General features: G+C 40.4%; 1 protein-coding gene across 3 annotated transcripts in view; it reads left to right on the top strand.

The window, feature by feature from the left end:
* Positions 1-27,632, top strand: part of LOC144592783 (sperm-associated antigen 1-like) — a 96,638-nt gene that overhangs the window by 26,234 nt on the left and 42,772 nt on the right. Inside the window, exons 4-10 of one of the 3 annotated variants that reach the window (XM_078397793.1) lie at positions 5,518-5,643; positions 10,278-10,348; positions 12,280-12,392; positions 12,789-12,894; positions 16,899-17,029; positions 21,046-21,152; positions 21,758-21,899. In XM_078397793.1, coding sequence (XP_078253919.1) covers positions 5,518-5,643; positions 10,278-10,348; positions 12,280-12,392; positions 12,789-12,894; positions 16,899-17,029; positions 21,046-21,152; positions 21,758-21,899 — 796 coding nt within the window. Of the gene's footprint in view, positions 1-5,517; positions 5,644-10,277; positions 10,349-12,279; positions 12,393-12,788; positions 12,895-16,898; positions 17,030-21,045; positions 21,153-21,757; positions 21,900-27,632 lie in introns of those variants that run through there. The other 2 variants (XM_078397795.1, XM_078397796.1) reach the window with 2 other exon arrangements.

Genomic DNA, 27,632 nt, shown 5'->3' with positions numbered 1-27,632 from the left:
TGCACGTAATCCATATCCTTCCATTCCCTGCATATTCGTATGCCAATCCAAAAGACTCTTAAATGCCATTATCCTATCTGCCTCAACCACCACCCCCAGCCGTGCATTTCAGGCACTCGCCACCCTCTGTAAAAAAAAAAAACTTGCCCTGAACATCTTCTGAAGTGTGTTAAGTGGAGCAAGTGTCAGTGGTGAATATTTAGGGAATAGCAATCTTACTATCTTAAGTATTAGCATTGATATGAAAAGGATATGGAATACTAAAATAAAAATATATCATTTTCATGGCATGAGAACTGACCTGACCATGTAATCTAGAAACAAAGATTGGCAAGCAAATATAATTGAATAACAGATTACTTTTAAGGAAGGGGTGTTTCAATTTTAGACAGCCAGACAGAACTGTCGATGATGAAAGATATTGAATAAAACAGAAATAAAGCATTTGATAGATATCAGATTCAATATAAACATGAGAACTAAGCTAATTAAAGAAGGTCTGGGGCATGTTAAAAAAAAAGAGAATTAGAGGAGCAAATAGAGGGATGAATAAAGACTGGCAGAACACGTAAAATATGACCAAGACATGGAAATAGTAAATGGATAGAAGGAGTAATGGGACTGCAAATTAGGAATCAAAAAGGAGATCTTTATGGAGACATCTTTATGGCTGAGGTACTAATTGCATTTTACATCAGTGGTTAACCAGATGATGTTGTAAGGGTCTCAGCAAAGGAAGATGCATTTGTGAAGCTGAATGGGCTTAAAATCGCTGAAGACATTAGAAAGATAACTGCTGAAAATGGACTATCATCTATTCCAAATGGGATACATTCTATGTTACTGAGTGGAGACATTGCAGAGATATTGACCATAATCTTTCAAATCAGGATGATGCCTCAGGACTAGGTTTTGTTTTATTTGAACGAAGAGAATAAGGGAGACTTTCCTGCTACAAGCAAATCAGTTTGGCCTCTGTAATAGGGAAACATGGAAATAAAAATCAGAGACATTTAGACAAATCCGGATTAATTAGGAAAGACCAGCTTGGATTTGTTAAAGGCAAAACATGTGCAACTTCATAAATGGTTTCGAAGAGGTAACGAAAAGGGCCTTCAAGAGAAATGTGGTTGTTTTGGTGTGGATGATCTTTCAAAAAGCATATGATAAAGAACTTCAGCAAGGCATTTGATAAGATTCTGCATGGTAGGCTGCTCTGGAAAGTAAGATTACATTGGATCCAGGGAGAACTTGCTGACTGGATAGTGGAAGGAAGCAGAGGGTGATGGTGGAAGATTGTTTTTCGGACTGGAAGCCTGTGGCAAGTGGTGTGCCTCGGGGATCAGTGCTAGGCTCTTTGCTGTTTGTGGTTTATAGCAATGATTTCGATAAGAATGCAGAAGGCATGATTAGCAAGTTTGCAGATAAACAAAAGTAGGTGGCATTGAAGGTGGCGAAGATGGTTATCAAAAATTACAGCAGGAGCTTGATCAGTTGGGTAGGTGGACTAAGGAATGGTTAATGGAGTTTAATACAGATAAGTGCAAGGTGTTGGATTTTGGGAAGTCAAACCAGGACAGGACCTACACAGTGATTGGCAGAGGGCTGGCGGGTGCTGAGGGAGCTAGGAGTGTAGGTACATGTTTCCTTGAAAATGGTGACACAGGTAGATAGGATGGTCAAGAAACCTTTGCCACATTAGCTTTCACCAGAGTATGGGTACAGAAGTTGGGAGGTTATGTTAGAGTTATACAATACATTGATGAGGCCACATTTGGAATATTGTGTTCAGTTTTGGTCACCCTGTTATAGGAAAGATGGTGTTATGCTGGAAAGGGTACAGAGAAGATTTATGAGGATGTTGCCAGGTTGTGAGGGCCTAAGCTATAGAGTGAGGTTGAGCAGGCTCGGACTTTATTCCTTGGAGCGCAGGAGGATGAGGGGTGATCTTGTATAAGAACATGAGGTGATTAGATAGGGTAAATGCACAGAGTCTTAAACCCAGAGTAGGGGAATCAAGAACCGGAGTTTATAGTTTTAAGGTGAGGGGGGGAAAGGATTTAATAAGAACCCGAGGGGCAACTTTTTTACACAAAGGGTGGCAGGTGGGTAGAATTAGCTGCCAGAGGAGGTAGTTGAGGCAGTTATTGTCACAATGTTTAAAAGACATGTGGACAGGTACATGGATAGGATAGGTTTAGAAGGATATGGGCCAAATGCAGGCAGGTGGGACTAGGTTGACCTGCTAGTGCAGGTGGTCGGTGTGGGCAAGTTGGGCCAAAGGGCCTGTTACCACGTTGTATGACTATGACTGCTTAATAGGGAGAGTTGCTGCCTTACAGCTCCAGAGACTGGTTTGATCTGAATAGGAGTACTGCCTGTATGGAGTTTGTACTTGCTCTCCGTGACAGCGTGGATTTTTACGTGGGTTCCTCCCACACTCGAAAGATGTACAGGTTTGTAGGTTAATTGGCTTTGGTAAAAATGGTAAATTGCCCCTAATGTGCAGGATAAGGCTAGTCGGCGCAGACTCGGTGGGTCGAAGGGCTTGTATCTCTAAACTAAAAAAGTCAAAAGTCAATTGCATGAAAGGAAGAAGACAAAGTGTAGTAGTAAACATTGATTTTTCTAACCATTAGAGTTAACCATAAGACCCTTCTGTCGTGGGGTAGACTGACTCCCCTCCCTAATCTTTGCACATCCCCAATCCTTTCCACTCATCATTTTAATTTCATGTTTCATGTATTTTGTGTTTTTATCACTGTTGGCAGATCAATTTCCTTCCTGGGATAAATAAAATTCTATCCTATCGTATATGTGTTTCTAAGGTTGGGTCCAGTGACTTTCCTTTCTTTAGTTATTATATGTTGATCTGGACTAGAAGGTGATATGCAACCTGGAAATTAAGTGAATTATGAGAATGTGGTAATAAACCAAAAGAATACAGGCCAGTCATATGGCAGATGAAAATGAAGAGTGCTATGTTTTGATAGGACAAATCAGGCGAGGAAACATAAATTAGAAGACACAGTTCTGAAAGGAATATGAAAAGATTGGCAACATGAAGAATCATACTGCATGAAGCTGGCCATTAGGCCCATCACATCCACACTGTGCACTGGGCACCCATCCATATTAATCCCATCTTCCAGCATTTGGCTCTATGCCTGAGTGATTCAAGTCTCTGCTTCTATCACTCTCTGGCAGTATATTCCAGGTACTCACGACTCTCTGGATGAAAAAGGTCCAACTCATATTCCCTAAATATCTCTTATCCCTTAACCTAACTCTATGCCACTCATAATGTTCTATACTCAATCATATCCCATTTTACCCTCCTCCACTCCAGGGAAAACAGACCAGGCCTCTCTAGTCTCTTTTCATGACTAAAATTCCATCCCAGACAACAGGCTATGGAATCTCCTCTGCACCCTCTCCAGCACTATCACATCTTTCCTATAGTGTGCTGACAGAACTACAGCAGTACTCAAGTTGAAATCTGGCCAATATTTTGTAAAGTGGGAGCATCAGCTCCCTGCTCTTGTACTCAATTTTCCAGATCTGGGCATATATGTGCATGAATTATTAAAAGTGGGAAGGCAGGTTAAGAGAAACATATGGGACCCTGTGTTTTATTTTGCTTTCATTTTGGAGACATTGTACATGGTTCGATTATCTATTATATAGCAGGTAAGTCAAGGTTAACCTTTACAAACAAAGGTTGTTCCTCCATAACTGGAGTTTGATCACATTTTGAAAAAGATGTTTAACAAAATTATTAGAATGATTCTAGGATGAGAGACTTGAGTTAAATCAGAGAAGTAACGCAAGGCTCAGTGCTGGGACCCCAGCTATTTACAATATATATTAATGATTTGGACGAGGGAATTGAATGCAACATCTCCAAGTTTGCGGATGACACGAAGCTGGGGGGCAGTGTTAGCTGTAAAGAGGATGCTAGGAGGCTGCAAGGTGACTTGGATAGGTTAGGTGAGTGGGCAAATGCATGGCAGATGAAGTATAATGTGGATAAATGTGAGGTTATCCACTTTGGTGGCAAGAACAGGAAAGCAGACTATTATCTGAATGGTGGCCGATTAGGAAAAGGGGAGATGCAACGAGACCTGGGTGTCGTGGTACACCAGTCATTGAAAGTAGGCATGCAGGTGCAGCAGGCAGTGAAGAAAGCGAATGGTATGTTGGCATTCATACCGAGGGGATTTGAGTATAGGAGCAGGGAGGTTCTGCTGCAGTTGTACAGGGCATTGGTGAGACCACACCTGGAGTATTGCGTACAGTTTTGGTCACCTAATCTGAGGAAAGACATTCTTGCCATAGAGGGAGTACAGAGAAGGTTCACCAGATTGATTCCTGGGATGGCGGGACTTTCATATGAAGAAAGACTGGATAGACTCAGCTTGTACTCGCTGGAATTTAGAAGATTGAGGGGGGATCTTATAGAAACGCACAAAATTCTTAAGGGGTTGGACAGGCTAGATGCAGGAAGATTGTTCCCGATGTTGGGGAAGTCCAGAACAAGGGGTCACAGTTTAAGGATAAGGGGGAAGTCTTTTAGGACCGAGATGAGAAAGTTTTTATTCACACAGAGAGTGGTGAATCTGTGGAATTCTCTGCCACAGAAGGTAGTTGAGGCCAGTTCATTGGCTATATTTAAGAGGGAGTTAGATGTGGCCCTTGTGGCTAAAGGGATCAGGGGGTATGGAGAGAAGGCAGGTACAGGATACTGAGTTGGATGATCAGCCATGATCATATTGAATGGCGGTGCAGGCTCGAAGGGCTGAATGGCCTACTCCTGCACCTATTTTCTACGTTTCTAAGTAAGGAAAGGGTTTGTTGAAGGTATATAATATCATGAAATAATGACAGTCATTAGAGAGAAACCAGAGGACATAAAAGGAAACTAATAAGCAAAAGAACTGAAGGCGACATAAAGAAGCACTTTTTTTAAACAGTAGGTGTTAAGGATGTGGAATGTGCCGATGGTGGAGGACTAGAGTGTATAGCAGAAGCAGATTCGATTGTGATGTTTGACAGGCATTTTGATAGACATTTGAAAAGAAAACATTTGCAAAACTATAGAGAATTGAAAGTTTAGAATCATAGAAAGGTTATAACAGGGAAGAAGACAATTCACCCCATTGTGTCTGTATCAGACTGGGACTAATTGGTTTACTCTTTCATTAAACTGGCACAGACTCAAAGGGGTAAACGGTCTCCTTCCCTGCGGGAACCTTTCTGCGATTGTATTATTTCCATATAAAATTGCCCTTTGTGGTTAGTTGCTCAGAAGTGGTGTTTTCAAGTAGTATTTAATGTGAATGGGCAGTGGAATGATGCATGGCGAACAATAAAGTATCTTATCACAATTCAGCTTCAGTAATTTGACTGGTTTTACTGTCAAAAATTTTTTATCAGCTAAGTTTAAAAAAATTCTAACATTTTCTCCCAAGATTGTAGCAAGATATGATATTGTTTGTGTACCCTTTTCTTGGCTAGAGTTGGACAGATAAAATGAAGCAAAATGAAAATGAAGAAAAATGCAGGAAAACAGTGGCTGGAGATTTTATTGCAGAAAACCAAGCTCCTGTTCGTGGGATCAATGCTTCACTTCATTCCCATCAGGTAGAAATGAAAGTTTTATAAATTTACTTTCTGTATTTTGATATTTATTCCCATTTTTTTCTTTGGAAGACTATTTCTAAGATTTCTTTGGCTACAGTTAATATAGATATCACTTTTTAGTCAACAAGCATGGCCAGATTTGATATTTTGATATTCATACATAATTGCATTAAAGTCATTTAAATCCTTAAAAGTGGAAACAAGGCAATTTTTTCCCCTTGGCCAACAAGATTGTTGATAAAGCACAGAGTGTAAATCATATATGTTACTAATAAGTAAATGACTTGTTACGCACACAATCTAAAATATAAATGTATGTGATACACAGTATCCTCTGAGAGGATACTGAAGGCGGCACAATGGTTCAGCGGTAGAGTTGCTGCCTTACACCATCAGAGACCCGGGTTCAATCCTGACTATGAGTGCTGTACTTATGGAGTTTATACGTTCTCCCTGTAACCGTGTGGGTTTTCTCTGGGTGCTCCGGTTTCTTCCCACACTCCAAAGACATACAGGTGTGTAGGTTAATTTGGCTTTGATTTAAAAAAATTGTAAATTGTCCTTAGTGTGTAGGATGGTGCTAGATTGTGGGTGATCGCATGTTGGTGCGGACTTGGTGAGCTGAAAGGCCTGATTCCATGCTGTATCTCTAAAGTAAGTGTAAGTAAGCCAACATTGATGACTTCTCCTGTGCAGACATCCTGAGCAGTGAGGCTTTGGTTACACTCTGTCAGTTCTGATAGGTTAGCCATTTTATTCACTTCCGACATCAGACTTCTGACTATGTTTCCGAGCTCTGGCTCACCAAACAGACAGAGAAAACAATTGAAGAGTGTGCTCAAAGTCTCCCTGAAAAACTACAAAATCTCCACTGACGCATGGGAATTCCTGGCTCAAAATGGGGAAAGAGCATTTGAGATTGCATTGGAAGTACAAACAACTCCAACATAAATGGCATAGGGAGCACAACACTACTATCAGGCACCATCTGGCCTCTTTCTGAGTCTGTGGTTCCCACATTGCCTGATATGTCATCTCTGAGCCTGTGGAACTGGAGAAGAAATAGAACACAATATTGTGAAATTAATGTTGATTACACTAACCAACAACCATCACTTATACCTATAATATTGTCTTCAACAAATTAAATATCTAAGGCATTGAAAAGGAACAATTATTATCAAATAAAGTTTGATAATAAGGTAATCTTGGATTCTGCCAAAGTAAAAATAACTGATGTTTTTCTTTCCAACAAAGTTTAGGAATTTGATTAGATCTTTTATAGATATTAAAATAGTCTGATCTATTACTGGAGTCTACTCCATAAAATCAAGGTCTGATTCAACCAAGTCTGTAAAATGTTGTTCAGATTAAGTTACTGCTTTATACTATTTGGAAAGAAAACTTAAAACAAATATATATATATATGGCAGATGTATATAACTGAAAAAAATCGTAATTCTTAAGTTGACAGACATTATTAATGCCCCTGTCCAGATTGTGGATGACAAGGTTCTGCGAGAAATGTTTCTTTTATTTGGTTTTGATGGTGGTGTCATGGGTTGTGGGAAAGGTGCATATATCTCACAGGGCAATCATACCAGTTTGATACCACCACAAGAAAACAACAAAGTATACATACCTTGAGGAGATTTCGCAGTGGAGCAGTCTGAAGAAGGGTCTCGAGCTGAGACGTCACCCATTCGTTTTCTCCAGAGATGCTGCATGTTCCGCTTTGTTACTCCAGCATTTTGTGTCTACCTTCAAGAAAACACCAAGATGGCCAACATTGTCAGATTTAATAAATAGTGTAATTGAACCATTCATCATTTAAACTTTAACACGTGACAGACAGAAAAATGTCTTCAAGTACAAATCTAGTTAAAAAATGCAAATTTCCTGTGAAGACTGAAAATTACACAAAGCTTCTCTGATGAATTAAGTGGATGAATGTACTGTGCAGTGCTGCATGGAGGTATAGAGATGTTGTTGGAAGATAGGAATATTCCAGGTTTATACACTGGTCAACATCTTTAGTTGATTTTAGCTAGAACTATGAGATTATAGCTGGGTTTAGTACCCCAGCTGGAGAGAAACCTATAATTACTCCCACCCCCCTTCATTATATTCAATTCAAGAGGCCATGCAAGAAAAAACATGTATGTTTTTCTCTGAGAAGCAGAGGAGCAAGTTCTCAGCTAATGATGCTTCTTCAGTTTGGAAGGGCTTGCAAGAAATCACCAGGTACAAGAGGAAAACCCCACGCTCCTTGGACAATCGTCAGCTGACCATCGACCTGAACGAGTTTTACTGCAGGTTCAAGAAACAGAAACATAACCCTGGGACCCCCACCCCCAATCACCACTTCACACATACTCAGAGACTGGCTGGAGTTTGCAAAGACTGGATCCGTCCCCACCCACTCACCCCCCCCCGCCCCCCCACCACTCTGCAATCACCAATTTGCACATCCTCACAGAATGACTTCAGTTTAACAATAGAAATTGCAGAGGTGGAGAGGCTATTCAGAAACCAGAAAAGCCGGAAATCTCTAGAACCGACAATGTTTCCTCCTCTACTCTCAAGCTCTGTGCCGAACAACTGGCACCGATCTACACAGACATTTTCAACCAGTCCCTGCAAACCTGCACTGTCCCTGCCTGCTTCAAGGTCTCCAGTATTGTCCCTGTACCCAAAAAGACAAGGATCACTGGTCTTAATGACTACAGGCCTGTCGCACTTACCTCTGTAGTCTTGAAGACCTTTGAAAGACTTGTGCTGGCCCACCATCGACTCCATAGTCAAAAAGGCCCAACAGAGGGTGTACTTCCTGCGGCAACTGAAGAAACACAATCTGCCACAGGCAATGATGGTCCAATTCTATACTGCTGTCATTGAGTCTGTCCTCACCTTCTCCATCATGGTCTGGTTTGGCTCAGCCACCAAGCACGACATCCGGAGGCTGCAACGGATTGTTCGCACAGCTGAGAAGGTTGGTGGCTGCAACCTTCCCCCCATTGACGAACTGTACACTGCAAGAGCCAGGAAGCGAGTGGGCAAGATAATCTCTGACCCCTCTCACCCTGGCCACAAACTCTTCGAAGCACTTCCCTCTGGAAGGCGACTCCGGACTGTCAAAGCAGCCACAGCCAGACATAAAAACATATTTTTTCCACGAGTGACAGTTCTACTCAATAACCAAAGTCTGTAGTCTCTTTTTCGCTCTGGTTTATTTTCACCCACACGCTTAGACCGTAATGTTGTATCCTTATTGTTTTGATGTGGTTATGCTTTATTTTTAATTGTTAACTATGTTTGTGCTGTCATTTGTGAGCGGAGCACCAAGGCATATTCCTTGTATTTGCATACTTGGCCAATAAACTTATTCATTCATTCATTCATTCATTCATTCATTTGTATGCACTAATACCTTTGGTTATAAGATCCTAAATATTAATACCACGGACACCAGAAGCATGTGGCAGGGTGTCAGGGACATCACTGGCTACAAGAGCAGCCCTGCCTGCCCTCACAGCGATATCACACTAACCAACGAGCTAAACACCTTCTTTGCCCGCTTCGAAACTGGCAACACCACCTTGAGTGGAAGAACCCCAGCTGAGGCGGAGGGACAGGTCTTGCAACTGAGCACACAGGAAGTACAACGCGCTCTGCAAAGGATCAACCTACGCAAGGCTGCAGGCGCGGATGGAGTTCAAGGAAGGGTACTTAGGGACTGTGCTGAACAGTTGGCTGAGGTATTCACCAGGATCTTTAACCTGTCATTATCTCTAGCTACGGTCCCCAAGTGCCTGAAGTCGGCTACCATAGTGCCGGTGCCGAAAAAAGCAAAGATCACCAACCTGAACGACTACCGTCCGGTTGCCCTAGCTCCTATAGTCATGAATGCTTTGAAAGGCTGGTCCTCTCACACATCAAATCCAGCATCACTGCTGCGCTGGTCAAGAAGGCACAGCAACGACTGTTCTAACTAAGAACACTGAAAAAGTCTGGTCTACCCCAACAGCTGCTGACGACCTTCTACCGCTGCACCATAGAGAGCATCCTAACACATGGCATCCCTGTGTGGTATCTCAGCTGCACGGAGGCAGAGAGGAAAGCTCTTCAGCGGGTAGTCCATAGAGCTCAGAGGACTATCGGAACACAGCTACCAGCCTTGGAGGGCATCTACAACACACGATGCCTCAGAAAAGCCACCAGCATCCACAAAAACTCTTCACACCCCTGCAACAGTCTGTTCGAACTCCTATCATCGGGCAGACGATACAAGGCCTTCTACGCCCACACCTCCAGACTCAGGAACAGCTTCATCCCCCAGGGCCATAGCTGCTATGAACCGGTCCTGCTGAGCCGGATGGTCACATCGCACAGTGAACCGGCACAGATCTACTTGCACTTTATTCTGTTTTAAAACTGTTCTAATTTGTTTCATTGGGTTGTTTAAATTAATACTGACTAGCTAATTAATTTATTGCATCGTATGGGAGGCGCATTCCCAATCTCGTTGTACCCCTGTACAATGACAATAAAGATATTGTATTGTATTGTATATGTGATGCAGTTGGACTATAAGTTAAACTGATATTTGCCAGTTGTATTGTATATTTTTATAGAATGGATTTGGTGAAAAGAAACCAACTGAAAAGAAAAGAACTACACCCAGAGATTACAGAGAATGGGACAAGTATGTTACTTATTGTTTAATATTGGACATACGCCATAACAGCAAATTGAGCAAAGGATAACAATTTGTAGGATAACTGTTAAATTTAAAACCATTCCACAAGTCTGTATCAACAGATAAAAATAATCATGGTTGATCTGACTGTAATCTCAACTCTGCCTTTTATTACACCACCTCCTTTACCAAGAATTCAGCTACCTGTTTTGAAGATATTCAAAGGCAGCTTTTGCCAATTTTTGAAAAGACAGTTCCAAAGACTGCCTACTCTGAAAGAAATTTCATTTTCATCTGCTGCCCTTAGGATCTTATATGTTTAATTCAATTGCCTTTCACTTTTCAAAACTCCAGAGGATACAAATCTACACTGCCTGATATTTTCTGACAAGATGACCTGCCCACCTAATATCAGACTAATATATCCCTTCTCTGAACTGCTTCCTATGCCCTTAAACCTTTATTTTAATAAGAACCGTATATACAACCATGCGGGCTCAACCATGTATACAATAGATGTGGGCTCAACCATGCTCACTTGTGCAGAAATATCAGGCAGGCTCCACTTGTATCCTCTGAAGCATGACCTCAATGTTTTGTATTCAATTACTCTAACAGTAAACAATAAGACCTTAATTACTTGCGGAACCTGCACATTAGCCTTTTAGGAATCATGAACATTTATTTGCCAGTTCTATATCGTAGCTTCCTTACAGTTCTTCACAATTTACTTTTCTACCTGTCTTTATGTCATCACCAAATTTGGCAAACATGACCTTTGGTGCCTTCATTCAAAACATTGTAAAATGTTGAAGTCCCAGCACCACTTCCTGTAGCATACTACTTGATATATCTCGTAAGCATAGGAAGTGAATTTATTTCTTAATGGTTAATCTTGTAGTCTCAGTCTTTGCTGTTTGTTTATTTTATACAATCTTCTAACTTGATTTTGCACTAGTATATACTTTTTCTTGAAGCAAACTTTAACTTTTTTTACTTGACCTCTGGGTCCTTCCTTAGAACACGTCTTTCTCATTGAAATATATCCTCGGTGTTTTGAAAGATTTGTCAATGCTTCACGATTGATCCCCTCAGCTGAATTTGCTAGATTACTTTGCTCTGCTTTCGTGCCCAGATAGTTTCCATAATGTAAGTTTAAAATATGAGTCTTGACCCCTGAACTCCTCATCTAGGCTGGATTTGCCCATCTTATTTTTCCTACCAGTATATGGAATAAAATTGGCCATATTATCCTTGTATCTAAGATAGACACAAAATGCTGGAGTAGCTCAGTGGGACAGGCAGCATATCTAGAGAGAAGGAATGGGTGAAGTTTTGGGTCAAGACCCTTCTTCAGACTCAATATCCTTGTGTCTTTGTGACAAGCTCCGATAATCACTTTTTTTAAACTAGTATTTCGTATTGAGCGGTTGCTTTTGGGAAACGTGCACTACATCCCCACAAGAGACTTCTTGCCATTATTATTTCCCACATTCACCTTAACTGCTTCCATATCCTGGTTTCCTAATCTTAGGTCATCCACGTCTATTGACTTTCATTTTTTAACATTGCTACATTTCCAACTTTTCTTAGCTTCTTGTCCTTCCTAAACGTCACCTACCTTACAATATTCAGGTCAACCTGTAATGTTGTCCCTATGTAACTGTAATGGCTGTCAGATCATACTAATTTACTTATATTTATGCTCTTAGTTCAAATGCTATGTGTAGAATAGACATTAGTTTTGTTACATTACATCTGTTTTGAAATAAGGCACAGTAATCAAATGAGTGAGAAAATATTATTGTAAGTTACAGATTTGGAATCCATGTGTGTTATTCATTCAAACTTAAATTTTGCATGTATTTTTTTGTTTTTGAGGAATAATATGATTCGTCTCAAGTTAAAGTTAACATTGTTCTGAATTTTGATACCAGATTTGATGCGGAACACGAATGTGCCAAAATCGATGAAGACAAGCAAGAAATTAAATCTAAAACTATTTTCAACGATTCCATTTCTGGAATAGGGATGAAAATTGACACAACAGGTAATTATTATTTGATCAGAGAAGATCATGTACTTGCATGCATGACTACTTCGTTAAATGTCTTGTTTCTTGTTTTTGCCCCTCATCTTGAAAAAGGTTTGAGCAACAGTCCAGAATTAGAAACTAAGACTAAGAACGTAATCAGGATTTGTATCTACATTGTAGGAGGGAAAGAGCATCAGAAGCATCTAAAAGACAGATAATCTGACTTTATGTTAGCTCAGTTTTTTAAAATATGAGTATTGCCACTAGAAACTTGTATAATGAATGCCATAAAGACATGGCTCAAAATTTATGAAACATATCTTACTCTTAATATGTGTTTTCATTGCCATGATAACTTCACCCTACCCAACCTCATGCAGTTATAGGTTTGGATATAACTTCTTTCCTCAGGCTTGACTGACCAAGAAAAAGTGGTTTTAGCTAATCGAGAAAAGGATAAAGGTAATGAAGCTTTCCGAGCTGGGGACCTCAAAGAAGCTTTGCTTTATTACACCAGGTACTTTCATCTATGCTTAATTTTTTAAAGTATATATTTTTAAATTATTTGTATTTATATCATGCACCTCAAGCACAACTGGAATGTTTTCTTAACAACAGATAGATGCACATATTTAACTTAAGACAAATACGTATAATTTAACGGAAATAGCACTCCCAAACTGTGGTTAAAAACAATGGACAAATGTAAGATTGTCTACTTTGGTGGAAAAACACATATTTTTGCTTTGAATTAATCTTGATGGAATGCTACTTGACTAGCACAAGAGTGATATACTATTTGACTATTATGGAGAAGGTTTGGAAGCTTGTGAGTTCACAAAAGAGTACAGTGAGGTCTTGAAACTTATTGACGTCATGAAAGAGGAGATGGTGGCGATCTTGAGGGACGTAAAGGTGGTTAAAACCCCTGGGCATGACCGAGTGTAATGTACGACATTATGGGAAACAAGGGACGAAAGTGCTGGGGCCCTGGTAGAGATTTTTGTATCATTGTTAGCTACGGGTGAGGTACCAGAAGACTAGAGGGTGACTTGTGTTTCGCATGGTAAGCTTGTCCAGAAGGTTAGATCACATGGGATCCAGAGTGAGCTAGCCAATTGGAAATAAAATTGGCTTGGTGGAAAGAATCAAAGGTTGATGGTTGCGGGATGTTTTTCAGAATGGAGGCCTTTGACCTGTGGTGTGTCGCATGGATCCGATCTCGATCCCCTTGTGTTTGTCATATAGATTAACAATTTGGATGAGAATATAGGTAGCACGAGTAGTAAGTTTGTGCATGACAGCAACATTGGCAGTGCAGTGCTCAGTGACAAAGGCGTTTAAGATTACAACAGGACATTAATTAACCAAGAGGGTGGGCAAAGAAATGGTAGATGGAATTGAACTCAGACAAGTGCAAAGTGATATATTTTGGGACGTTAATTAAGGACATGACATTAGAAAGTGAATGGCAGGGCCCTGGGGAGAGTTGAGGAACAGAGTGACCTAAGGGTATAGTACATCATTCCTTGAAAGTGAGAGCATGTTTAGACATGTTGGTGAGGAAAGTGTCTGCCTTCATCGATTGGGCCATTGGGTAAAAGAGTTAGAACATCATGTTACAATTGTATAAGACATTGGTAAGATTGCACTTGGAGTATTGTGTGGAGTTCTGGTCACCAAACAATAGGATGGTAAAGTATAATTAATTTAGAGTGGGTGCAAGAAAGATTCTCAAGGATGTTGTCAAGACTGGCAGGCTTTGGTTATTAGGCGAGACTGGATATGATGAACTGCTTTTCCTTGAGTGGAAAGTGACATAACATCATGATGGGGATAGATAATAGATAAGATGAATGCGCATAGTCTTTTTCCCAAGGTAGGGGAGTTCTAAACTAGGTTAACTTGGGAGGGAAAGATATAAAGAGACCTGAGGAACATGTTTTTCACACAGAGAATGGTGGGTTTGTGGAACGCGCTGGCAGGGCGCAATTACACTTTAAAAGTCATTTGGTCAGGTATATGGATAGAAAATGTTTGAAAGAATAGGGGCCAAATAGAGGCAAATGGAACATGCTCTGATAGATGCCTTGGTCAGACAATAATAGACAATAGACAATAGGTGCAGGAGTAGGCCATTCAGCCCTTCGAGCCAGCACCGCCATTCAATGCGATCATGGCTGATCACTCTCAATCAGTACCCCGTTCCTGCCTTCTCCCCATACCCCCTCACTCCGCTATCCTTAAGAGCTCTATCCAGCTCTCTCTTGAAAGCATCCAACGAACTGGCCTCCACTGCCTTCTGAGGCAGAGAATTCCACACCTTCACCACCCTCTGACTGAAAAAGTTCTTCCTCATCTCCGTTCTAAATGGCCTACCCCTTATTCTCAAACTGTGGCCCCTTGTTCTGGACTCCCCCAACATTGGGAACATGTTATCTGCCTCTAATGTGTCCAATCCCCTAATTATCTTATATGTTTCAATAAGATCCCCCCTCATCCTTCTAAATTCCAGTGTATACAAGCCCAATCGCTCCAGCCTTTCAGCATGGACAAATTTGCCAAAGGGGCTTTTTCTGTGCTCTATTTTAAAATGCTGAGATATTGAAAAATACTGGTGATCAGACAGACCTTGATGCTGTTGTACATGAATCACTGAAATTAATGTGTGGTTGGAGCAAGCTTTTAGCATGGCATGTAATTTCAATGCAAGAGGATTGGAGTACTGTTTTAAAGATATCCTACTACAATGTACTCAGGTGAGACTATTTCCTGGATTATAATGTAGATATCTGTTTCTCTATCCAAGGAAGAATATACTGCTTATAGGAAGAGTACAACATAAATTAATTGGATTGACTCCTGGGATGAAAGTTTTATTTTATAAGGAGGGATTAAATACATTGGGTCTATACTCTTGGGTTTAGAAGAATGAGAGGTGGTTTCATTGAAACATGTGTAATTGCTGTGGGGCTTGAAAGGCTAATGCAGGGATGACATACTACCTGACTGGACTGTCTAGAAATGGGGGTCAGAGCTTCAAAACAAGGTTCACTATTCTAAACTAAAAGTTTTAAAAAAATGTCACCTTGTGAATTGTAATTCTACTCAAGATGGCTATGGAAGGCACTCTATATTCAAACAGAGATTAATAGATTTGTGAATATTCAGGGAATTGGGAGAAAAACAGATTGGATGACCAATTCCAGCTTCTGTTTGTTAGAGAGGATCTGTCCTTCCAGGGGTATCTGGTTGGAGGCAGGAAGATAAGAGGCTCACTACCACTGTTAGTTTAGAATAATGCAGCTTGATTATTTTTTCTTAAATATCATGCATTCTGAGGTTGATGGCAACGATCAGTTACACCTAAAATGAAAACTCTGCGTTGATTTGGAAGTTCACCATGTTGCTGTGATGGAATGAAGTCACATTTTTGGGATGTACCCTGTATGCACTTATTTATCCATTGTAAGAGTTTAAAAGAAAGAATTTTCCCTGCAGCTCTGCCTTTTGTATGTTTTAACGGAGTGGATAAGAATCTACCTGGCGATCCTATTTTTTTTAGAGAAAATGATTAAAAATCAGAATATATTCCAAATATTATTTTTGTTTAATTTCTATTTAACCGAAAAAATGACCTGTTTATGAAATTATCTTAAATTATATGTCGAGTTATCCTGTGAGATTATTGTGAAGATAGAGTGAACAAAATATGAGTTTTCACTCAGAGAGTTGTGAATCTGTGGAATTCTCTGCCTCAGAAGGCAGTGGGGGCCAATTCTCTGAATGCATTCAAGAGAGAGCTAGATAGAGCTCTTAAGGATAGCAGAGTCAGGGGGTAGGGGGAGAAGGCAGGAACGGGGTACTGATTGAGAATGATCAGCCATGATCACATTGAATGGCGGTGCTGGCTCGAAGGGCCGAATGGCCTACTCCTGCAATAGTCTATTGTCTATGAACATTGCCATATAGTCATCTGATTCATTCAAATCGCTGGCCTCAAATGATTCAGGCCTCACAAGATCGTATGTGAAAATATGATGTAATTGCACTTGCTTTGTGTTGTAGTTGATAATACTATGGTGCTCTGGAGTTTAAGTGTATCAGCAGTGTGCTTTATTTAAACAGATGAAGAAGAGAAAAGCTTTAGTAAAAGGAAATTTAGTGGGAAAAGAGGTATTTTTGTAAATGTAGTTATGCCTCAAGGATGATTTGTTGGCTCCTTGGTGAAGGATGAGGGACATATATGAAGAACTGAGGAAAATTCTGAGTGGAGAGTGTGACCGGCCAGAGATTATGACCTGCATTGGCATAGATATATATGACATTAGCAAGCACTTAAACAAATTCTCAACTGCATCTCTTTTATTAATGCAATCAATCACTTAAATAATCGCTGTTTTGGCACTAAGTGTGCAGTATTTCTAATTTTATATCAGAAGAACCTTTTTTTCCCTGAGGATATGTGTACTTATTCATTATTTTATTTATTCCCCCTCCCCTCACCTCACCTAAATCCAGAAGCATTTCAGTGATACCAAATGCCACTGCATTTAACAATCGAGCTCAAACAGAAATTAAGCTTCAGGAATGGCAGAAGGCCCTTGATGACATTGAAAAAGTATTGGAATTAGATCCTGGCAATTTGAAAGGTGAGTAATGCAAACATAAAATACTTATCAACTGATAGCAACTTGGAAGCAAATTCTATCTCTGTCCCTTTATTATGTTAATAGGTTGATGAAAACTGAGAGAGTGAGAAGTTGGGTTGTTTGTATAGATTGATTTCCTTCAAAGAGCAAGCGTCTCTGACTTCACCAGGTAATTGGTACATTGAGGGCAGCATTGGTTTTAGGGCAATTTTTTGGACAATTGACAGTGTCCACTGCCAGCTGAGTCCAAATTCAGATTACTCTCTGAATGAAAAGGTTACCCCTGAGATCTCTCTTACATCTCTCCCCTCTCATCTTATGCTATGGCTCTAGTTTTAGAATTCTCTATCCTGGAAAAAGACTGTGAGGGTTCACCTTATCCATGTCCCTTATCCACACCTCAATAAGGTTATCCCTTACCTTCTACCCTCCAAAGAGAAAAGTCCCACCATATCCAACCTTTTCCTATAACTCAAGTCAAGTTCAGGTAACATCCTGATGAATCTCTTTAGCACCCTTTCCAACTTAATGGCATCCTTCCTATGGCTGGGTGGCCAGAATTGCACACTGAACTCTGAGATTGATCTTACCAATGGCGTTTACAGCTGCAACATTATGTGACAACATTTGGACTCATTACTTCCTCCCAATGAAGGCAAGTGTACCAAACGCCATTTTCACTGCAATATCTATCTGATTAATCACTTTTAGGGAACCGTACACCTGTACCCCCAGATCTCTTTGTTCAGCAACACTGTTGGTTTAAACCAAAGATAGACACAAACGATAGACACAAAAAGTACAGAGGCAAATAAATAAATGATGGGTCTTTGTCCCAAACATTATGGAGGGCACTGTAGATTTTTGTTCTGCCACATCCAACAATTTTATTTTTCAGAAAGACATTTATCTAATTTCCATTTGAATGAATCCAAATCAAGTATTTTCTCAGTCTCCAAAGATTTGTATCTTGTCCACTGAAGAATAATTTCTGCAAATTAGTTTTGAATTTGCATTCCTTGAGGCTTATAATATTCACTTCTGGTTCTGTTGTTAAGGGCAACATTATCTCTTTCAGCATGAATTCCAGAATCTTGTCATAGAGCTATACAGCAGGGAGGCAGGCCCTTCAGCCCCACTTGTCCATGTCAAACAAGCTGCCAAACTGAGCTAGTCCCACTTACCTGCACCTGGCCCACATCCCTCACTTGGTTGTATAATTTCAACTGGGTGCAAATCAGTAATTTATGTGTCAAATAACCATGTACTTTTAAAGGACACTTATACCTGATGGGATTACTTTGGCAAAGACTTCATTCTGAGCTATTTGTGAAATTATGTGCCTGGGGTTGGTAACATTTGCTTGCAAAGTTGCCTCATTGGGCCAAATTGTGCTCACCCCAGAGTCTAGCAGTTCTCTGGGAACCACCATCCATTCTATCTTGCCAATCAGTTCGCCTCTCACCTCCTAGCTTGTACATCGAAAGATATTTTTAATAAAATGTTTTTATAATGTTTTAATTATTTAAATCTATATGAATTATAGAGTGATGGTATTATACATTGTTGTACAGTATTGTTGTGTTGGTGGCACGAGCCACTGGGTGTTGCATGTGTCTAGTGCCCTGGTATAAATCCAGATGTGGCTGGCTAGCATTTTTGCGAAAAAGGAAGCCGAGAGCGTAAGACTCCCCCTGCCAGTACATAACCTCTGCATCATCAAGACTCTCGCAGTGCCTCATTGTGGCAACACATGGTAACTGGGGCCACCTTCAGTCCCAGGCTAAACTGCGCGGGGATCTCAGAGGAACTCTGGCCCCAAGAGATACGACGTGCAGGCCAGGACACGTCCTGACGTCCATCAACCAGGTCCCAGCTATGGGTTAAATAGCACCCCGCTGCCTTGTGGGTAAGGCTCGGGAGAGCCAAAGGCACTGGAGCTGGAGTCCCTAAAGACGGTTGGCTGATCCCTCGTGCGTCCACCTTCCGGCAACTCCTGCAACCGAGTAGGAGCCTCGCCGTTCCTCTGGAATCAGCCTACCAGGTCGAGAGGGGAATACAGATGCAGGGCAAGTTTGTATTCCCATTTACCTGCCCAAGCTCAGCGGCCAAATCAAATGGAGAAGACAATTCATCCTTGCTGGGCACAGTGAGATGTAACCACAGATGAAAAATCCCCCTCTCCAAGCAGGACAACGCCAAGCCGCACCATCATCTCTCACAGATGGACGGATGCCACAAAAAAAAGTATTATACAGCTTGGAAACAGGCCTTTCAGCCCAACTCAATCATGCTGACCAAGATGCCTTCCCGAGCTATTCGTATTTCCCTGCATTTGGCCAGTAACCATTCCCATTCACGAACCTATCCAAGTGTCCTAAATGCTGTAATAGTCGATATATCATCCACCCTCTGTGTGAAAAATTTGCTTCGCAGGTTTCCTGTAAATCTTTTACCTCTCACCGGTTGTCAAGACATTTAAAGAGTCTTAAGTATTTTGACATCAGTGAATTGTCAAAAGACCATCAGGGTACACTAGATCTACTGACTTGAGTCCTAATTGCTGCTTCCAGCCTGCTCCACTTTCATTGGATGAAACTCTGGAGTACAGAGGGTCAGATTAGCCAACCCTACTTATTTAGACCATGTTGTTAGATGCGGGTAGGTACCATGGTCAGTAATTTAGGGTAATGAGCCCGATCTAGAGTAATCTGGGACAATATATTTTATTAGGAAAGATAATTTTTTATTATGATTTCTAATTTCATTGCACCTTTTAATGTAGAGATACTTTCTAAGGTACACACAGGAACTTAGCCATTCAAAAATGTACACAAAGCCAAATGAGATAGTAAAATTGGTGATTGAAAAAGTGATGGGTTTTAATTTAGGTTAGAGATACAACATGGAAACAGGCCCTTCAGCCCACTGAGTCCATGCTGACCATCGATCACTTATTCACACTAGTTCTATATCATCCCACTTTCTTCTTCATTCCCTATGCACCAAAGAGGCCAATTAACCTATAAACCCGCACATCTTTGACATGTTGGGAGGAAACCCGGAGAACCTGGGGGAAATTCACGCAGTTACAGGGAGAACGTGCAACCTCCACAAAGATAGCAGCCGAAGTCAGGATTGATCCCAGGTCTCTGATGCTGTGAGGTAACAGCTCTCCCAGCTGCACCACCATGCCACCCTATTATTTAGAACATTATAGATGCTAAAAGAAGAAAAAGTACATACATTTAGGGAGGTCATTATAGAATTTGTTTTTATTTATAATTTGGGATCTGGGCCTCAACCCCTAAGTTAGCATTTATTGCCTTTCCTTAACAACCCTGGATAGGTGGTCGTGAGGCATTTTCTTGAATCACTTAAGTCGTTTTGTGAAGACGCTCCCACAATACTATTAGGGAGAGCAGACCAAGACAGAGTCAGCCACAATGAACGTATGACAGTGCAAAGTATTGTGCAACTAAAAAGGAGACCTATATGAGGTGGCATTGCCATATGCTTGAAGCCCTTGTATTTACGGATGATAAAGTTTGTAGGTTTGGGAGGTGCTGTCAGAAAATCCCAGGCAGGTAACTAGAATGTGGATGCTACATGCCATAACTGCAGTGGTGAAGGGAATAAATGCATTGCCGTAGATTGTGTCAAGCTTGTTGGAGTTCTCATCCAGGTGGAGAACATTCCAACACTCTCCTTGTCTTGCAGGTGGAAAGACTTTGGAGTGTCAACAGGTGAATCAGTCATCTGCATCTGGGTTAGTCTTGTACAGTATGTATGTACATATGTATGTATGTATATATGTATATGCAATTGAATATTATGTAGAGGTAGTCATACGCTAGTTTGATGGAGATGGCAATGAAATAATAATTGATGGTAAGACATCGTTCTTAATGTAAACATGATATAGATGACAAAATTATAATCTGCAGAGATTTATTGAATTTCTAACAGTGGTTATTAATATAGTGCATGTCATGTAGCTCTTATTTTTTTCGCAGCATATCAGCGTCGTGCTACTGTTTATAAACATTTGGGCAAATATCGAGCAGCAACAGATGACTTGAAGAAAGTGTTGCAAGCAGAACCAGATAATTCCACAGTAAAGGTAAGAACGAGGAAGTCTTCAGTATGAAACAGAACTGGAACTTTATCATACTTGATCATATATTTGGGAAATGTAAGACAGCATGATGAAAAGAAATATGTATACAAATTACATAAACGTTATGTGGTTAAAATTAGGAAGAATATAGATTTTTAAAAACTAAATTCCTCTTCACTACATTATGTTTGTCATCAGTATTTTAAAATGCTGTTCTGTAAATATGATATCCTGGACCTTTGGAGAGTGCAAGACGTTTTCTGTACTATTCTCTGGAAACAGATCTTCTAAGAGATGCTGCCTGACCCGCTGAGTTACTCCAGCTTTTTGTGTCTATCTTTGGTTTAAACCAACATCTGCAGTTCCTACCAACACAGCTGAGAGTTAATTGTGCAGCAATTCTTTAGTGGACAACTGTACAAAAAATATCACTTCATCAATCCGAGTAAACCTTCTTGTACAATGTGACCTAGTGAAACTTGCATTTCTTTGTTTGATTGGGGATTGTAAACGGACAGATGGTTGAAGTAAAATATAGATAATTTGCATCATCTGCTAAAATAAACGCATACAGTTCAATGTGATTATCCTCCCACATTCATTTCCAGACTTTGCTTCAGGAACTTGAGCAGAAGCTGGAAAACTTGGAACCTCGTGTGAAATCACAGAAAAAAGGGAAAAAAATGGTTATCAAAGAAGTAGAGGACTCTGATGATGAAGAGGAAAGAAAATATAAAGATAGAAATAAAGGTGCGTCTGGAAATCAGATTAATTTAAACCAAGTCTATTTTTTGTTCATCATTTTCCGGATGTATTTCCACTACATACTAATATGGAAACCCAAGCTGGCCTTGCTTTACTCTAACCAAATAGACTGGCATGGTCTAAACGGGTGGAATTGCTTGTTTCTTTCACGTCTTCACACTTACCCCTGAAAAATAGTTTGAAGTTATAAAAAAAAAAATCCCAGGTTGATACACAATCATTAAAGCCACACCAGAAACTCTGCAATCTTGTTCATCACCAAGGTTGTACCAGTAGGGTTAGCGAACTGCAACCAAAAAGTCTTGTGCACTCCCAAGACCCATATGTTTTTGAAAAGTTGTTGATGTAAATGGGCAACAGCTGCCAGAATCGATGTCAGCAGTCTGGATGCCAATCCTCATCCCAAAGGCTAAAATGTTTATCTACTATCAAGAACATTCTGAATAATTGAGGAAAAAAAGTTTCCAGGCTATTATTATTCAGATGATACAAGTTACCAAATAAGGCAAATAAATTATGAATATCTGGAAAAGATCATGACAACATTATCCAATATCATAATCTTTAATTATTAAAAAGTTAGTCAGTCTGGATTTTGGTGGTAAATGGCAGCAGTTCTGAATGGATTTTTGAATTAATTTGGATCTTAATTTGAGGTAAGAAATTTCAAACTGAAATGCATTTATCATTTGTTTTGATGATGTTTTGAAAATCAAAATCAGATTTGTGATTTCTTTAAGACTGAAAACATGAACACATTAAACTATGAGATACAGAACCTAAAGAATGTGTTCCATTTTCTTATCTGAAAAACGTAAAATGATGTATTTCCAAGGAACACCAAGGATCATGAGGGGAATAAAGCAGAAGCAGTATTGAGGCATATAGATGCCCGGGTGAAGAGGAAGTGGGGAAGGTGGGAGTGACGGGAAGTCGATAGATATTTAACGGTGATTTCATTGACAGGAACCAATAGAGGGAACAGATTTTCAGCAGGCAGTTCAAACAGAACAGATACAAGTAGGATGAATGATGGGGCTGTGAGAGGATTGTATGAGGAAATTTGGTAATGATTAACAAATGAGTAGCAGAATTTGATCGGAATGATGGTAAATCTGGAAGAAAATCTGTTGGCCTGTAACTTGTACATCTTCTCGGATGAACCAACTGAGCTTCAGTTCCTTTGTCATTCATCTCCACAGGGTGGCACTGTATTACTAAAAGCATTTTGCAGGTACTATTATAGGCAGTCCCCAGATTATGACAGGGTTCTGTTCCTGGGAACTGTTTCGTAATCTACACAGTTTATAAGTAGGAAATGACAAAAAGCTGTGTGTGGGAAAGGATCACAGAAACAGCTGTGAGGGGAGAGCGTGTAGGCGCGGGAAGAATGTCCACCAGCTGGCCTCACTGACTCGATGAGTGAGCAAGTGAATCTGCTTGGCACTCCCGGCTCTACTAGGCTCGCGCAGCCTCTGATGGTTGTGGCTCTTGTTGACTGGGTGTGGAGGGAGAAAGGACATGAAATGCCCTGTTCCCACCTGGCAGAAGATGCCTGCAGCTCCACAGCAGCCAGATAATCCACCCCATGCATCCTGTCGGTCTCCAAAATAATCACATATGTACAGAAGGCTGTTGTACTGTACAATGTACATATGTACAGTAGGTTGGGCATTCGTAGCTGGGGAAAGATCTGTATTTGTTTCTCCATTGGTGCCATAACCTATTTCTATGTTTCTATATCCACCATCTATCTAGTAAATGAAATTAAACAATTGACAATGAAATATTTGTTTTAATGGATCTCTTTAAAACTCATTTAGTACTTTAAACTTAAGTTCCATATTTGCTTTGGTCACAACTTATTTATATATCCATGCACTCTGAAAATAATAATTAGCTTTGGGTCCATAGAACCATTCAACTTTGATCTTGATGTTGGGAGTTCAAACACTGGAGGAGTGTTTCAACATCTGGAATAACACTTAAACACAACTCTGAAGAAAAGATTAGTAATCTATGTGTGGAGCCAGGGGACGTGAGAGTGATCTTAAATTAATATTTCTCAATGTTATTTAGTCAGGGAGAAGGAAGTGGAAGCTGGAATGTTCAAGGAGGGGTCTGTATCAGGAAGGAGGGAGTGCTTAAACATTGGTGTACATTTGGGAGATAAATTCCCAGGGTCTGGTGGGGCCTATCTCAAGATGCTAAGAGAAACTAGGGGAGAGATTGCTGGGGCTCTGACTGAGATTTTTGCAACTTTATTAGAGAAGTTGTAAGGGACAGGATTTATGTTTACTTGGAAATGAGGAACTGATGAGGATGAGGCAGCATGGTTTTTGGCAGGGGAGATCATGCCTCATAAATCTGATTTGGGTTTTTGAGGAAGTAACTAAGAAAACTAATGAAGGCAGAGGCAGTAAACATGGTTTACATGGACTTTAGTAGGGCTTCTGACCTAGTCCTCCATTATAGGTTATCCAGAAGGTTAAGAAATCCAAGGTCAGTTCTGGTTGATATGCTGCAGGATGGATATGGCACCAATAGAGAGGGTGTAGAAGAGATTTATCAAACTATTGCCTGGAATTGAGGACTATAGTCTTTTAGGGAGATAGTGGATTGGTTTGATTTATTCTCACTTGAATGTAGGAAGCTGAGGGGTAACATTGTAGGGGCTTAAAAAATTATGGGGACCATAGATAGGATAGTCAGAATCTCTTTCCCAGGGCAGGGGAGTCTAGAACGATAGTGCACAGGTTTAAGGTGAGAGGAACAAAATTTGAAGATCTAAGTGTATGTTTTTCACACAGAGGATGGTGCATATCTGGAACTAGCTCTCAGAGGAGGTGGTGAATGCAGGAAAAATTACAATACATAAAAGTTACATGGAATGGAAAGGCATAGAGCGATACAGGCCTAATACAGGAAATTGGATTAGCGTAGATAAGTATCACAGTTGGCATGGACAAGGTGGGCTGGAACATCTCATCTCTGTGATGTAGATTTCTATGAATCTATGAGTGCTGCAATGTTGGAAGTATAGTGCATCACCACATTATGAAAGAGTTGCGTTCCTAAAAAAACATCTGTATTGTGATTTTGCATAACTCAAACTGAATATTGAATTCAATGTTACAGGTTGTGATACATCCCTATGGGAAGTTCTTGTTTCAACAGTAATACTCCAGTGGGTGCAAACTCTACAGGCAAGGGAATTCTTATTATACTGTAGGCAGAAAAGAAAGGGATTATTTTTTTAATTAAATAGAAATGGATGTTATATTGTTTGATAAAGTTTCATTGTACAAGTATCAATAGAAGAGATTGGTTTGGAGACATGAGTCTGCATACACTGGAATACCCAATCAAAAATCATACAAACAAATAAAAGCCAAATGCTCGAAGAACCCGGCGGGTCAGGTAACATCTTGAAGGGAAACTTTTTGTTTTATGAAAAGGATATAATAGAGAAATGGAGGATATTTAAAGGTGAAATTTTGAGAGTACAGAGTCTTTATGTCCCTGTTCGGTGGAAAGGAAAGAATAATAATTTGAAAGAGCCGTGGTTTTCCAGGGAAATTGGACACTTGGTTCGGAAAAAGAGGGAGATATACAATAAATATAAGCGGCAGGGAGTAAATGAGGTTCTTGAGGAATATAAAGAATGTAAAAGGAATCTTAAGAAGGAAATTAGAAAAGCGAAAAAAAGATATGAGGCTGCTTTGGCAAGTAATGTAAAAGTAAACCCCAAGGGGTTCTACAGATATGTCAATAGCAAAAGGATAGCGAGGGATAAAATTGGTCCATTAGAGAGTCAGAGTGGACAGCTATGTGCTGAGCCAGAAGAAATGGGGGAGATATTAAACAATTTCTTTTCTTCGGTATTCACCGAGGAGAAGGATATTGAATTATGTGAGGTAAGCGAAACAAGTAGAGTAGTGATGGAAATTATGAGGATTAAAGAAGATGAGGTACGGACACTTTTGAAAAATATAAAAGTGGATAAGTCTCCAGGTCCTGATAGGATATTCCCTAGGACATTGAGGGAAGTTAGTGCAGAAATAGCAGGGGCTATGACGGAAATATTTCAAACGTCATTAGAAACGGGGATGGTGCCGGAAGATTGGCGCATTGCGCATGTTGTGCCTTTGTTTAAAAAAGGTTCTAAAAGTAAACCTAGCAATTATAGACCTGTTAGTTTGACGTCTGTGGTGGGAAAATTAATGGAAAAGATACTTAGGGACAATATATATAATTATTTGGATAAACAAGGCCTGATTAGAAACAGTCAACATGGATTTGTGCCTGGAAGGTCATGTTTGACTAATCTTCTTGAATTTTTTGAAGAGGTTACCAGGGAAATTGATAAGGGCAAGGCTGTGGATGTTGTCTATATGGACTTCAGTAAGGCATTTGACAAGGTTCCACATGGAAGGTTGATTAAGAAGGTTAAATCGTTGGGTATTAATAGTGAGGTTGCAAGATGGATTCAACAATGGCTGAATGGGAGATACCAGAGGGTAATGGTTGACAATTGTATGTCAGGTTGGAGGCCAGTGTCTAGTGGAGTACCCCAAGGATCTGTGTTGGGTCCACTGTTGTTTGTCATTTACATTAATGATCTGGATGATGGTGTGGCAAATTGGATTAGTAAATATGCAGATGATATTAAGATAGGTGGTGTAGTTAATAATGAAGTAGAGTTTCAAAGTCTACAGAGAGACTTGGGCCTTTTGGAAGGGTGGGCTGAAAGATGGCAGATGGAGTTTAATGCTGATAAGTGTGAGGTGCTGCATTTTGGTAGGACAAATCAAAATAGGACGTACAGGGTAAATGGTAGGGAATTGAGGAATGCAGTGGAACAGAGGGATCTGGGAATAACTGTGCATTGTTCCCTGAAGGTGGAATCTCATGTGGATAGGGTGGTGAAGAAGGCGTTTGGTATGCTTGCCTTTATAAATCAGAGCATCGAGTATAGAAGTTGGGATGTAATGTTAAAATTGTACAGGGCATTGGTGAGGCCGAATCTGGAGTATGGTGTGCAGTTCTGGTCGCCAAATTATAGGAAGGATGTTGACAAAATGGAGAGGGTACAGAGGAGATTTACTAGAATGTTGCCTGGGTTTCAGCACTTAAGCTACAGAGAGAGGTTGTACAGGTTGGGTCTTTATTCTTTGGAGCGTAGAAGGTTGAGGGGGGACTTGATAGAGGTTTTTAAAATTTTGAGAGGGACGGATAGAGTTGACGTGGGTAGGCTTTTCCCTTTGAGAGTGGGGAAGATTCCAACAAGGGGACATAGCTTCAGAATTGAGGGACAAAAGTTTAGGGGTAACATGAGGGGTAACTTCTTTACTCAGAGGGTGGTGGCTGTATGGAATGGGCTTCCGGTGGAAGTGGTGGAGGCAGGCTCGATTTTATTATTTAAGAGTAAATTGGATAGGTATATGGATAAGAGGGGATTAGAGGGTTATGGTCTGAGTGCAGGTAGATGAGACTCGGTCAGGGAGAGTGGTCGGCGTGGACTGGTAGGGCCGAACGGGCCTGTTTCCGTGCTGTAGTTGTTATATGGTTATATGGTTATATGGAAATGGACAGACGACTTATCAGTCAGAAGAGAGGTCCTGAGTCTGTCCATTTCCCTCCACAGATGCTGCCTGACCTGATCAGCTTCTCTGATAGTTTGTTTTTTGGAGGAAATTACAAAGCATTTCCAAAGTA

The sequence above is a fragment of the Rhinoraja longicauda genome, chromosome 4, assembly GCF_053455715.1.
Source record: "Rhinoraja longicauda isolate Sanriku21f chromosome 4, sRhiLon1.1, whole genome shotgun sequence".
Lineage (NCBI taxonomy): Eukaryota > Metazoa > Chordata > Chondrichthyes > Rajiformes > Arhynchobatidae > Rhinoraja > Rhinoraja longicauda.
The sequence above is the reverse complement of the archived record's forward strand: the minus strand, read 5'-3'. Positions and strand labels throughout refer to the sequence as shown.